The sequence below is a fragment of the Nansenia antarctica genome, assembly GCF_963989245.1.
Source record: "Nansenia antarctica genome assembly, chromosome: 2".
Lineage (NCBI taxonomy): Eukaryota > Metazoa > Chordata > Actinopteri > Argentiniformes > Microstomatidae > Nansenia > Nansenia antarctica.
The window spans coordinates 5,028,080-5,043,394 of NC_137675.1; the positions used below are offsets into that span (position 1 = coordinate 5,028,080).

The window sequence follows — 15,315 nt, forward strand, 5'->3', positions numbered from 1 at the left end:
CACAACTGCCAAAGCACATTTTTAGAAACCTTACAGTATCTGTTCTCAGAATATATCACTGTAGAGTATTGGGCATTCATAGATTTGTGTGTTTCATATGAACAGTATGTAAATCTACAGAAAATACAGTATGTATGTTACGGTACATGTGGGAATATGGTACATGTGGGAAAACTAGGGTTAGGGTTAGGTGCTAGGGTGACTTGGTACATGCTGGCATGTCTAACCCTAACCCTAACCTTAACCCTAACCCTAACCCTACCCCTAATCCTAACCCTAACCTTAACCCTAGCACCCTAGCACCTAACCCTAACCCTAGTTTTCCCACAGGTACTGTATTCCCACATGTACCGTAACATGTACACTACTGTACTGTATCACAACTCAATGCAAACACTACAGTACAGAGGATCCATCCAACAATACTCACTGAAAACAATGTTCAGGGTGTGATGTTTTTTTATGTATTTATGGAACTATACCACACACACATACACACACCACAATCATTTGCAACAAGTGTCTTACATTTTGAGTTGTTATGGGGGTTAGGGGTAGTGGTGGTCTAGTGGATAGTGATAGTGAGTTGGACTTGTGATCGGAAGGTTGTGAGTTCAAATCCCATCTGAAACCACACCATTACTAGTGTGCCCTTGAGTAAGGCACTTACAAGTTAGACAGAGTAATTACGAACTCAGAGGAATATGTATGTTTATGAAAACAAAGATTAGAACAAATGCAAAACAAAGATGTATAACAGTTAAAGGAGTTAACTTATGGAATACTTTTGAAAAGGAAATGAAAATGTGTAGTACACTAAAAGGATTTTAAAAATTACTAAAAAATAAGATGATTAACAAGTATAAAACAGTTATAAATATATTTTTAGTTTGGTATTTTGAACTTTTTGTTAACATGTGTAAGTAACATTTTGTTTATAAATGTTTCTATGTCTTGATTATGCACTCATAAGGGGAAAACCACTAATGTAAAAAGGGTAGGCGCATTCATATAGTTTTTTGTTTGGTACTTTTGATCTTTCTGTTAAGATGCGTAAGTGAAATTTTGTTTATTAAAATGTCAATGTTTTGATTATGTACTCATGGGGAAAAAACATACATGTAACAAGGGTAGGCGCTATAAGCCATGGCTTCAGCCTACACCTTTTTGGTCCTGGTGTTACGCATTGTGACTGTGTACATTTTTAATATCTGTATTATGAATTGTATAAGAGATCAAAATAAACATTCTCATTCATTCTCATTCATTGTGGTTTTATATCATTTTATATTGAGAAATGTAAGTCTCTCTACAGTTTGGTGAATCTAGCACACAAGGAAGGCCCATTTCCTTAAGGCATCTTGACTTCCTATTGGTCTTCCGCCAGTCTCCACTCATTGGAGGATTTTTTCCTGTGGTAAATTTAAGGAGACACTTGAAAGATCTTCATCATTATTGACATCTGATCGTCTTCGCGGTAGGTTTTCTGTTCAATTCAACTTGTTTTCTATCTAAAAATATATACATATAGCTACATGTTTGTCTTGTATCCAGCGGCTTTTGATTAGAAATACAGTCTACTCCGCTCCGGTTGTAATTTCGAGAGCCTACTCTAGCCCGCTAGACGCTATTTGTGTGAATGGTCCCTCCGGTTTCGAAGGGTTAATAGCAGTGGCGGGCGGTGCATTTCACACCTAGGCCTTCAGTGATGTCCTACACAGTCCTACCTGAATTATTCCACCTCTTAATACCATCATTATGACACGCCATGGCTCTAGAAACTATACATTTAGACAGAAACGCAGTATAACCGGGCGTTGCAATTGTTATTATAGCTGCACCTCGTCTGGGTGTATTCATTGCATGAAAACGAAAGCGTCAGTTATTATTTCCCTAACTTTGCTTATCGGCCTGTCGATCTTGATAGGAGGACCGTATCGAGTCCATTCTGGTTATCTTCCTCATGTTCATACGGTCACGGGGGTGTGTCGTTTTCTACGGTAGCAAGTGATTAAAAGATCGCATTGAAGCCCCACTTACTCACACAGCTGAGTCAGCACACACATTATCTACGGACCCCAAGGTGGCTCCGTACATATCTACATCTCTTGCAGAAAAAATAAATTATTTGAACACAAAATCCATCCTCCTTTCTTTCCTCAAGAAGACTTCAATGTCTCTGTTGTACAGTTTATCAGTTCCACCAATAAGTCCTTTTCTACATGGATAGCGTCGCTAACGTCGGGGTTGGCCGTTCTCTTCTGATTATGTCTAGCTTTTCTTGGAAAGTTCTTCTTGAAAATGTCATTGTTATAATAATATCTGCCACCAAATCTACCTCTTCTCCTCCTTCAGCCATTGTGGCTGCTTGTAGAACAACAGCTTCCATCTACACAAATTAGCGAGAAGTTCAGTGTGCTAGCTCTGCCTCTCAATAGTGCGTATCCAATCAAAAGACGTGCAGGTGCTGATCAGGTGGTGCGCCATCCAGCAGGCGCGTTCGTCAGATTTGCTCGCCAACTCGAGATCTGACCATGGTACGCCACAGTCATTTTCTCGTTCACTTTAAATTACAATCTGTACTCGCGCCACTGTTGAATCTGCAGGCGGGCAGATTTCTTGGTACCCTGGCAACACATTATGGCTGAAATGAAATGAAATTATTGGATAAAAGCTAAAGGCCAGCCCTCCAAATGTCTGGAAGCAGCGCAACCAAGAGGAAAGCTATGAAATGAAGAGAATAGACCAAGGGAATAATTGAATACATATTTGTGGGAAAATATATCAAAATTAAATATCATCAGTCAGTATATTCTGATGATGTTTAGGCCAGCAGAGAAGGCCTTGCTGGCCCTGACGGCCCACCACTGGTTAATAGTAAATAGTAAATAATCAACTGGAATATATAGGTAGATCGCTAGATAAGTGTATATGTTGTTTTATGTCCACATAAAATGTAATCCATGTAACACACAGTACTGACTAGCCTAATTTCGGTTCTTTGTTTTGATAAGTTCATATTTGATTTTTACAGAGTCTAGCTATGGCCACAAACGCACCTCAAGTGTCACCTCAAGTGTCACCTCTCCAAATTTTACCTCAAGTGACACCTATCGTTACAAACGGCTGGCTCTATGAGCAGAGTTTAAAGGGGATGACTGCAGCAGAATTAACTGAAGAAATAATTAAATTGGTTCCTAATAAATATGGACACTCAAACAGCCTCAGACAAAAATGTGATGATGCCCTCTCTAAAATCAAGAAAATGAAGAAAAACAAGTGTAAAGACCTACAATTATTTTGGCAATCTGAATTTCTTCCACCAAAGGCCCGAACCCCAAATTCAAATGAAACCCAACTCAAAAAAGAAAACCTATCCCTAAGCAGAAAGCTTCAGTCATCAGAAGAGCAGGTCTCTCAAATACAAACACAGCTCACAGCCATGGAGGAAAACGCAGCTGATAGTCAGACCAAATTCCAGACCAGTATATTACAGTATCAGCAGGCCAGCATAGATGCCACATTGGACAGACAATCATTGAAATTACAATTGGAACAATTTGAACTTGAGAACTCTAATCTGACCAAACAGTATGACCTCTGCCTACAACAATTAATTAGAGTAAAAGCAACTTTACCAAGAAAAAGAGCATTGGACATGAAAGACAAAACAATTAAACGGCTAAAAACTACCATTAAGCTATCCAAGGATCTTGAGGAGAAAGAGGGAGTAATACAGGTGCTCACTGAGAAGTTGAGCCTCCAGGACAAGTGGAAGCAGGAGAAGGTGGACCTTCAGAAGAGGCTGAGTGTGATGAGAGGGAATGTGGCGACAGCCAGGCGGGAGAGGGATGAGGCTGAAGATATGGCAGAGGCCTCCATTCAACACCTGGAAGCTGAGGTAAAGCAGCTGGAAAGGAGAGAGCGAGAGCTTCAGTCTGTGATAGACTGCACTGAGAGGGAGGAGGTTGCCACATTTGAAAATGGCAGATACACAAATGAAATCCGGGAGGTCTGCATGACACTACTGACAGAGGGGAATGTGAGCATCCGAAAGCTGCCAAAGGTCCTCACTACAGTAATTAAAAACCTGACGGGCAAGGTACCACAGAGGCTTCCCAGCAAGACACTTCTCAGCAGTCGTATTATGATGGAGGCCAGAATAGTGGCGAGTAAGCAGGTAAAAATATATCTGAACATGATATTGGTCTATTGCTCAACTTCTTGAAAATGTTTTGCCCATTTAAACACAATTATGTTTATGGCAAATTCATAATAAAATCAATTGTGTCCATTGGTAAGGTTGCTGAGGAAATGCTGAAGGACTTTGATCCGGAGAGTGGTGCAGGCACAACACTACACCAGGATGCCACCACATTTAATCACAGCCATTACCAAGGCATGCAGGTATGTACTGCCATTGAGCCCTCTAACAATAACCATAATCCTCTAAAGTTTGTGTGTGTGTGTGTGTGTGTGTGTGTGTGTGTGTGTGTGTAAACAACATGTACTTGTTTCCAATTAAATCAGGCAGTAAATTATTATACTAATTTATACATTGATTGCAATTCTGGATTTACATAAAATATATAATATATTTAAGTATACAAAATGCATTTATTGTTATTGTGAATTTGCTTTAAGGCAAACATGATTGAGGTTTAAAAGCGGTTACGGTGTATGTTTTAGGTGTCACTGAAGTCAGGGAAACACCTGACCTTAGGGCTGAGGCAGGTAGCAGGAGGAGATGCTGAGACCTATCTGACCGCTTTCAAGGAGAGCATAGACAGTCTAGCAGCAGCAATCACATCAGCTGAGGAGGAGAAGTCAGTAATCGTGGCATCACTTGTGTCGAGCATCAAGTGCTTGATGTCAGACCAGGCAGCAGTCAACAGGGTCTTCAATCGACTTCTGGCCCAGTTTCGGGAAGAGCTACTGCCAACAATAATCCCAGCGTTTGATAGGTATAATGCAGTGATTTTAGATAATCCCAGAGTTTGATAGCAGTGCATTAGGCTAGTTATTTCAATAAGACCAGGAGGCTTCAATTTGTTTTGTGTGTTAATAGAAACAATAAATGAGTATTGATAAGAAATTAGAAAAGGACAAGAAGAATTATAGTTAGTTAACTGTTAACTCTGATTCTTGTGAGTAGTGTTTTATTTTGTGCAAACACATTTTACACACATTTTACACACTTTAATCTAATCTAAAGCTTTTAAAATATTTTTTAGTCTTTCAACAGACCAGCAACAGCAGCTCGTGGAGATGGGGACCTTTGCGTGCCGAATGCACCTGCTGGTGAATATGGAGCCTGCAGCAGCCCGTGCTCTCCATGCTCTGGATATCACACTCTCTGAGGGCACCAATCCCCACAGTCTGCACAGTAAGGAGGCAGGGACACAACGAGTGATCAGAACCGCTGCAGCCCTATTCACACGGCGTGGGTCTGCAGTTGCTGGGGCACCCGACATGTGGGAGTTTTTTTTGAGAGGCAAAGGGCAGACAAAAAACTATCTTGTGACCTACCATGGCCACCGAATGAACATTTCATTTCAAAATGCCCTGGCCCTGTACTTCCACTGGGAAGATGCTGCTATGTTCCTCACTGACTGGCCTGCTGACAACGACCTGGTAAAGTCAGTGAGGTATGACATTAAGGAGCCTCTGTACAGGGCCGGGTGCAGGGCCATGGGCCTGGTCTATGCTCTCCTCATGGAGCCTTTCGAAAGGATCCTGAAGATGCCTGGTAACATCCTAGATCTGAACAGTGATCTTGAAAGGATGCTCTCCTCCCTCCAGGTGTGGTCCATCGATGGCTCCATGGCGATGAAGAGGGGTTCAGTGTTCGCCGTGCAGCCCCTTGACAACGAGCTGACGGCAAAGATATTCAGAGAGGTGGAGAATGCGGAGGAGAGCGCCTTCACCCAGCTCGCCATCGAGCTCATTAGCGCGGAGATGCTGGTTGTGCTACAGAGGCAGGCTTCCATCCAGCTGCCAGGGGGGAAACACTGGCACCCCAGCACTCCAGTACAGCAGATGGCAAGCATAGTCCCCAAGACCAACATGCTGGGTGAGTGTGACCTGGCTGTGCTTGACCATCTGCTCCGTTCCAAGCCCTCCATCTCCAATCACAACCTGGAGACGCTGGTCATGTGGTGGCAAAATAAGCCCAGCAATTATCTGGAGAGCCTGAGCCCTGCTGAGAGAACAAAGGTTCTTGATGAGGCAAGGCGTCAAGTTCCTTCCTTCATTTTGTCAATGAAGGAAAAGAAGGCTACACTACAATTGGCTCTGGAGGAGAAGATGGCGAGCAAGATAGAATCAAAAAAAGCTAAAGATGCCGCACTTTGGACCACAACATTTTTTGGGGGGGCCATGGTCCAAGGAGGAGGTGCAGTCGCGGCTCAACGAGATAGGCTCTGGTGAGTGGAGGGAGGCGCTCCTGGCCCAGATAAGATTTCAAAAAACCGTCCTGAACTCTGCGGGGGAGAGGCATCTCTTCCAGGAAACAAGGGAGAAGAGGAAATACTCTGTGGAAGAACAAAAAAAAAAAACTCATGTCCATCTTGGAGGCTAATGTCAGTGTCCCTCAGATCATTCAGCCTGGTGGTCTTGTATATAGGTCCAGGGAAGAGCAGCAAATCACAATTAGCGACTGCAGAGCCAAAATGCTCTTTAAATTAAAAGAGGCAGAGCAGAAGGGGAAAATACAGCAGGCTATGTCATGGCTGGAGGAGTTCGGTAGAAGGCCTGAGCTGTTGGTTGGCAGGAGGGTTATGCACCTGTGCAAGGAGGATGGGAAGGTAGAGTGGTTTCCAGCAACAGTCTGTGGACTTAAAGAGCCTCAAGCAGAGGAAGTCATTAACACTCTGTTCAACATCAAGTATGATGTTTGTGAGGAACACTGGTGTTTTCCTCTTTTAAAGGATATTAAAAACCACGATTTGTACTTTCTCTGATCACTCCCCACCCTCCAACACCCCGTCCCATTGAATACATGTTTTGTTACCTACCTTTAGTGCCTGGACCTGGATTATTTATGCAATTTCTTGGTCATAACTCTTCCTCTCTTTTTGAATTATGCATAGTTGTATGCATAGCATTTATACACAAAAACCTAACACAGCATTTACAAAAGACAACAAAAACATTACGGTGGCCATGTTAGATTTAGTCTGCCCTCTTGGATATGAATTGTGTGATAAATGTTTCTATTTGCTATTAATATTGGTCTTAAAATTCTCAAAAACATGATATATAGGTTTATTTTTAAATTGCTTCCTGCTTCTGAGTAGATTAGACGTGCTTCTCCCTCGCTCCTCTCATACCACTGCTTTCCTGCTTTTTTCTTGCTTCTTTTTTATAGTTTTAACATTTTTTTTTAATATAGCTGTTATTCCTACCATGCCTTCTATCTGTCAAAGTTGTGTGGATCTTTCAAAGAGAGTAGACTTATTGGAATATACTCTCCAGGGGCGACTCTCCGCACTCGAGAATCGCTACGCTAATGGTTCTCCACCCACGCAAGCCATTGAAGAGGATTTAAATCAAAATTCACACTTCCCAAAGCTAACGAGGCAGGTGACAGCTGCAAAATTCACTGGACAGATGAATTATCCCCCAAAACTACTGAAAAGCAGCCAACTGAAGTCCTCGTTAGCACCGCTAGCATCATTAGCAACAGGTAGGCCCGAGCCATGGGCTTGCATGACTAAACAGAGCCGAGATAGGAGTCTGAGACACCGGCCCGCGGAGCAGCGAGCTGGCATGACTCCCAAGGCCCGAGATAAGAACATCAGAGTCACGCCAAGATTTCCCAGGCCTGGGAATCACGTGACTCCCCGGCCCCCCCCGGTGACTCCCCGGCCCGCAGACACGAGCTCAAGGTCACCCCCTCCTTCTTCTACTTCTCTGTGTGACATGCAGCGGATGAAACAGACTTCACCTCCAAAAGATACTTTGTTGATTGGAGACTCGGCGATCAGAAACGTAAGAGGTAAAAAATTACATATCCACTGTCTTCCTAACCTAACGGTCTCAGAAATAACAAAAGATTTGGAAGAAACACTGTCTAAAAACCCAGACACAAAGCGTCTTGTATTACATGTGGGACAAACCGATTCACGTAAAATGGGCTCAGTAGACTTGAGACGTGATTTCATGGAACTTTTCAATAGACTTGACAAGCTTAAGATTGAGACATTCATCTGTGGACCGCTACCCACTGTTGACAGAGGTAACCTGGAATTCAGCCGGCTCCTAAGCCTTAATACGTGGCTCTCTGCTGCGTGCCAACTTAAAAGGCTGAAATTCATTGACCACTGGAACATATTCTGGAGGCAGAGAGACCTATTCAAAAGAGATGGCCTCCACTTAAACAGATCGGGAGAATACCATTTGATGAACAACATACTCTTCAACCTCATAAACTCTGCTCCCCCTTCCCTCGCTCTTGAACCAACTGAAAGGCCTACAGTGCAGGATTCTTCAGACTCAGCACAGGCAGCTGAACTGCTCACAGTGGATAAACTCTCCCCACAGTCCTGCGACTCATCACAGCCTACAGTAAAGGGCCCTCCAAACTCATCACAGCTGGCTGAACCCCCACTAAGGCGACGGTCCAGCCCCTTTTCTCTCCCCCCACCCTCCCTCCCTGCCCCCGACCCCCCAAACCACTCTGCCCCCGACCCCCCAAACCACTCTACCCCCAACTCCCAGAGACACTCATCCACTGAGTCCACTGAGCTCTCCTTCCTCCAACTCACGCCGTTCCTGCCTTTCTCAGCTAGGTTAGAGAAAATGGTGAAGACAGGAGTAGAGCTCACCCCGAAAGCTGCTCCATCTCAGGCAACTCTCCATTCTACAACACCTGGCCCCACACTCCCTGTGACGCCAGCCTCATCAACAATGCCAGCCTCATCAACAATACCCATCGCCCTACCCCGCCACAGGATGCTATCTACAACACCCATCCCCATCCCCCGGATGACACCCAGAATCAGTTGATGCTCTAACAGTCCCTGCTTCCATAGAGTTGATACCATTGACATTCCTGATATAAAGCTGGGACTCTCAACTCTTGCTATCCCTGTTCATATCAGTAACAGAACAGTTAATTGCAAGTCTGAATGCTTTATACACCCCTCAAATTTAATTTCTGTACCCTGCCACACACAGCCCACACAGAGACCAAACACAAAACCACTCAAGCTAGCACTTTTCAATGCCAGATCCTTAGCTAATAAGTCTCTCTTAATCAACGACTTGATTAGCTCCTATGAACTAGATTTCTTATTTATCACTGAGACCTGGTTAGATAAAGATAACAAGACACCAATTCTTATTGAGTCAGCACCCCCCAATTTTAGAACCTTAGATGTCGTTAGATCCCACAAAAAAGGTGGTGGAATCGCCTCTTTCTTCCGAGACAGTTTTAACTGCAAACAGAAATCCTTCGGGGAATTTTTATCATTTGAATATCTTTCAGTTGTTTTTAAATGTTCCACTCGAATTATTTTTATAATTTTATACAGACCACCCCAATACTCTACTAGCTTCTTTAATGAACTTACAGAGCTTCTCTCCATCATTACTACTGAATTTAATGGTCTGATCATTGCTGGTGATTTCAATATTCATGTAGATAACTCAGAGGACAACAAAGCCAAAGAACTCTCTGTTCTGTTAGATGTTTTTGAACTTCAACAACATGTGAACCTCCCTACTCATAATCGAGGTCACACTCTGGACCTTATCATCACCAAAGGCCTAGATATTTCAAATGTTGTTGTAACTGACATTGCCCTGTCTGACCACTGTTGCATATTCTTTGACGTATCTATCTTTCCTGTTATTCAAACTATGTCTAAAACTATTTCCAAACGATATATCAATGAAAAGACCAGTGCACTGTTCACACAGGCCTTTTCCCTAGCCCCCCCACCCCAAACTTCTATTCCAACCTCAGTAAATGACCTTCTACACGATTTCAACTTAAAAATCACAAAAACCATTGATGATATTGCACCCATTAGATCCAAATGCATCTCTGGTAAGCAAAAAGCTCCCTGGAGAACTGCCCCATCCGTAAAGACCCAAAAAAGAGAATGTCGTAAAGCAGAGCGCAGATGGAGAAAAACAAACCTTCAAGTCCACTATGATATCTATAAAGAGAATCTTCAGAACTATAACTTAGAAATAAGAAGTGCCAGGCAATCATTTTTCTCTAAGATCATAAACAATAACATAAATAATGCCCGCATCCTTTTCAGAACTGTTGACAGACTAACAAATCCCCCAACACCCATTGCTCAGGAATTTCACTCAACTAGTAAATGCAATGAGCTTGCATCCTTTTTTAACAATAAAATAGAAACCATTAGACAAGGCATTAGGTCTTCTGTGTCAGGCATGAAAAACATGTCCCCATTAACAACCCCAAATAGGGCGGACATAACAACCATGTCACAATTTAACACCATTGATTACAAGACCCTAGATGAAATCATGTCACGTCTTAAACCATCCACCTGTGCCCTTGATGTCCTGCCAACAAGCTTTTTTAAAAACATATTTAGCTGCATGGCAGGCGAACTAATACAAATAATTAACACCTCCCTTTCATCAGGAATCTTCCCTGAAGCCCTGAAAACTGCAGTTATTAAGCCTCTACTAAAAAAGAACGGCCTAGACCCATTTGTACTAAACAACTACAGACCCATATCAAACCTTCCCTGTACAGGAAAAATTATTGAAATGGTTGCCCACGAACAACTTAGCAATTATTTGACCCTAAATGATCTCTTTGATGACTTTCAATCAGGCTTTCGCCCCCTACATAGCACTGAAACGGCCCTTATTAAGGTCCTTAATGACATTCGCGTAAACACAGACTCCGGAAAAATCTCAGTTTTGGTACTACTAGATCTTAGTGCTGCCTTTGACACTGTAGACCATGACATTCTAATAGATAGACTAAAAACCTGGGTAGGACTTTCGGGCACTGCCCTAAACTGGTTTAGATCCTACCTACAGGACAGAAGCTACTATGTCTCCATTGGCAACTTTGTATCTGACCAAATTAAAATGACATGTGGGGTTCCCCAAGGGTCAATCCTTGGCCCCCTTCTATTCAATCTCTACATGCTTCCATTGGGACACATCATAAAAAAGAACAAAATTGCCTACCACAACTATGCGGATGACACTCAAATCTACATAGCCCTCTCACCGAACGACTATAGTCCCATTGACAATCTCTGTAATTGCATTGAGCAAATAAACGCCTGGATGACACAAAACGTCCTCCAACTAAACAAGGACAAAACAGAGATAATTGTATTCGGTGCACCTGACAAAAGATCGAAAGTCAGTGCAAAACTTGATTCTCTCTCTCTTCACAGTAAAAAACAGGTCAGAAATCTTGGTGTAATTCTAGACTCCGATCTAAACTTCAACAGCCACATAAACTCAATAACTAAATCAGCCTACTATCACCTGAAAAACATAACAAGAATGAGAGGTTTCATGTCCAAGCAAGACCTTGAAAAACTCATCCATGCATTTGTTTCGAGTAGACTTGATTATTGTAATGGTCTACTAACAGGCCTATCTAAAGGAGCTGTTCGTAAATTGCAGCTCATCCAAAACGCCGCTGCTAGGGTCCTAACAAAAACAAAGAAATGTGAACACATTACACCAATCCTGAGATCCCTGCACTGGCTACCAGTCTCTCAGAGAATTGAATTCAAAATCCTCCTAATTACATACAAATCACAAAATGGTCTTGGACCAAAATACATATCAGATCTCCTCCCACCCTATATTCCCGCAAGGTCCCTAAGGTCAGCTGAGACAAATCAGCTAATAATTCCAAGAGTAAAAACAAAACACGGTGCAGCAGCTTTCAGTCACGCTGCTGCATGCTCCTGGAACAAACTCCCTGAAGAAATCAAACAGGCCCAAACCCTTAAAATATTTAAATCTAAGCTAAAAACCTTCATGTTTTGCACCAGTTATGATTAAACACAAACACTTCTATCAATGTCTTTTTTCCATTAACTATTGTCTTTTTAAATGTTTTATCTATTTACTTCTTATATTTGCTTTTATTCATTGTAATTTTTATTTTCTTATGCTCCTCTTGTGGAGGGATGTGGAGGGATATGGAGGGATATGGAGTGGTGTAGAGGGATGTAGAGGGATGTAGAGGGATGTGGAGGGATGTAGAGGGATGTGGAGGGATGTAGAGGGATGTGGAGGGATGTAGTAGAGGGATGTAGAGGGATGTAGAGGAATGTGGAGGGATGTGGAGGGATGTAGAGGGTTGTAGAGGGATGTGGAGGGATGTGGAAGGATGTAGAGGGATGTAGAGGGTTGTAGAGGGATGTAGAGGGATGTAGAGGGATGTGGAGGGATGTAGAGGGATGTAGAGGGATGTGGAGGGATGTGGAGGGATGTAGAGGGATGTAGAGGGATGTAGAAGGATGTGGAGGGATATGATTAAACACAAACACTTCTATCAATGTCTTTTTCCCATTAACTATTGTCTTTTTAAATGTTTTATCTATTTACTTCTTATATTTGTTTTTATTCATTGTAATTGTTATTTTCTTATGCTCCTCTTGCTGTATTTTTAAATAATGCATGTAAAGCACTTTGAATTGCCCCTGTTGTATGAAATGTGCTATACAAATAAACTTGCCTTGCCTTGCCTTGCCTATTTAATAAAAATGAACAGTTTAAAAGATACATTTGAATTTCATAATTGGTGTATCCAGTGTCTTAACGACAGCCATATTGGATTTAATCCGCCATCTTGGATATTAATTGTGCGATAAAAAATGTCATTTGCTATTAATATTGGTCTTAAAATTCTGAAGAATGATATATAGGTTTGTGTAATAAAAATGAATAGTTTAAAAGATAAAGTTGAATTTCATAATTTGTGTGTTCCATTACTGCACAGCAGTGACCACTTGTTAGATGTGTATGTAAAGAGGTAAACCTTGATAACTTTTGAACCGTACATGATAGAACCATGGGGTTTGGACCATTGTTTTTCTCATGAAATTCTCTGTGAGATGGACATATTTATTTTAATCTAAAGTGAAAGCAAAATTATATGTGTGAACACCCTACATACAGTGCAGTGGGCCTAGTAGTAGCACACTGATTATGCATTTTTGAAGGTTTTAAAGAAGAAAAAAATACACTACCATGCATGTATTTTTTTTCATTAAAACGTTTTTGTAATTTTTTTTAAAAAAAATTAAAATATCTTGCCCATGATTTGGCGGCACACTTGCAGTACTCTCGCGCGGCTGGAAAGTGTCAATCCCATCTGGCAACCCTGGTCGGGTAGACAGCGCGAGCTGTCAAATTATCTTACTGTCGTTACTGCAGCAACATGGACTCTGTGATGTGCGACATCTGTGGCGTTTTCTATCTACCAGGTCAAGTTAAAGTATAATATGTCTTATATAATATCATAGTAAACGTTTAATATGTCTTATATAATATCATAGAATTCCCTTGTTTTAATTGTCTCGTCGTGTAAACTGTGAAAGTGTCGAGTTAATCACCACGGTGTAACGGCTCGTTAGCTAGCAAGCTAGCTGACAACAGGCCGTGTTGAAGAGGCAGACGAGGGTTGAATTGGACAGATTTTCTGTCTCGCGACGCGAGTTTCAATTTTCAAACGTGGGAAGACTCCTGTTTATAAACCAACCGTCGTTAACTTAACATCGTTTGGTTTAGAAACCAACCGTGGTTAATATGGTTTATAAACCAACCGTGGTTAATATGGTTCATAAACCAACCGTGGGTAACTTAACATGGTTTGGTTAATATGGTTTATAAACCAACCGTGGGTAACATGCTCATGTTAGTTGGTGTTTTATTTATTTTCAGCGGACGAGACCGGTGGGAACCCGTCATGTGCCCACCTGTGTGACCACTGGCTTTACTCCCTTCCGCCTGTGGACAACGTCATCCCGAGTCCAGAATGCAAGGTACTACTACTACTACTAACAACTTTATTTGTATAGCGCTTTTCCTGCAAACGTTGCAGCTCAAAGTGCTTTAATCATTATATAATCTTACTTTAATTATTTAGTCATTTAAAGGCAATGTTAAAAAGATGGGGTTTTAGTCTTGACTTGAACATATGTGACGCGATCTGGTGGAATGATCATGGAGGGGGCAAAGTCATTTTTCTGTTTTTTACATATGCTTAAACTACAGATTGTAAGCTTTCAAATGATGTGTCATACATAGACATCGGGGGAAAATGTAAGACGACATGAGTATTTGAAACTTGTTAACCCTGAAAACTAAATCCTGAGAAAATATGGAAGCATATAGTAGACTTAATTCAAATGCTAATGCAATATGAGATTGCAATTGCATGTTCCACTTTTGCATGCATTCTTTCAGACAATATTCAAATTCAAATGCAATTCTAATGATTTGCATTTTCATTTTCATGTACCTGATGTGCACATTCGCTGTCAATATTAAAATTATAATGCAAAGCCATTTGACATTTCATTTTCAAAGTCATGCGCTGCTTTGTAGCTGACAAAATTCAAAAGTTCATTCTAATGTGCAAATGACTATGCAATCCCAAAATAGCATATTCATTTGCCACTTTTGCCTGCGTTATTTGAGTCAATATTCAAATTGTAATGCAATAATGTGAAATGCAATTGCATTTACATGTTCTAGGAAACACATCCGCTTTACAGCTGACAAAATTCAACCTCTCTATGCAATTCAAACGCATCCTGGTACTTTGCTCTCCCGTCATGTCCACGCCCCTTTTTGGGTGATAGAAGTGGAGAAGTTTGACTGGCGGTCAATGGAAATTTCTGGTCTTTGCTACTTTAATCCGATAAAATAAGAAAACCGTAGTGCTTTTTAGATATTAGGAGCCCAAATCCGATGGCCAGTTAGACAAACTATTATATAGTGTCGTTGCCGATCAATGATCGACGTCGTTATATAGAGAAAATTAATGAAATAGGGGTTGATTCATCAGAGCAGTCATACCTCATCTTCATTTGATTTGCCGTGTAAATCCCCAGATGAGTGTTACATTAGTTTTCTTAAGATAGGATAATGAATAAATCTGTTCAATGGGCATTTGCCTACTGTTAATCAGTGCCTACTGTTAATCAGTAGCCTGTATGGTGTATATGAAGATGTTATAGCTAGCTAGCTACAATTTATCATGAAAATAATGAACAGCAAGCTAGATCCAAAACTAGGGCCGGTGGAGGAGGGCAAGTGTCACATTGGACAGACTACCAA

At 41.5% G+C, this 15,315-nt stretch overlaps 1 protein-coding gene across 1 annotated transcript in view; it reads left to right on the plus strand.

The window, feature by feature from the left end:
• Nucleotides 1–5,268: 5,268 nt before the first annotated feature.
• The window catches only part of LOC308151844 (telomere-associated protein RIF1-like), a gene marked incomplete at both ends in the record, with an annotated part of 49,625 nt that continues 39,578 nt past the window's right edge, over nucleotides 5,269–15,315 (plus strand). Inside the window, one exon of the mRNA XM_080524730.1 lies at nucleotides 5,269–6,228. Within this exon, the coding sequence (XP_080380856.1) occupies nucleotides 5,269–6,228 (960 nt within the window). The remainder of the gene's footprint in view (nucleotides 6,229–15,315) is intronic.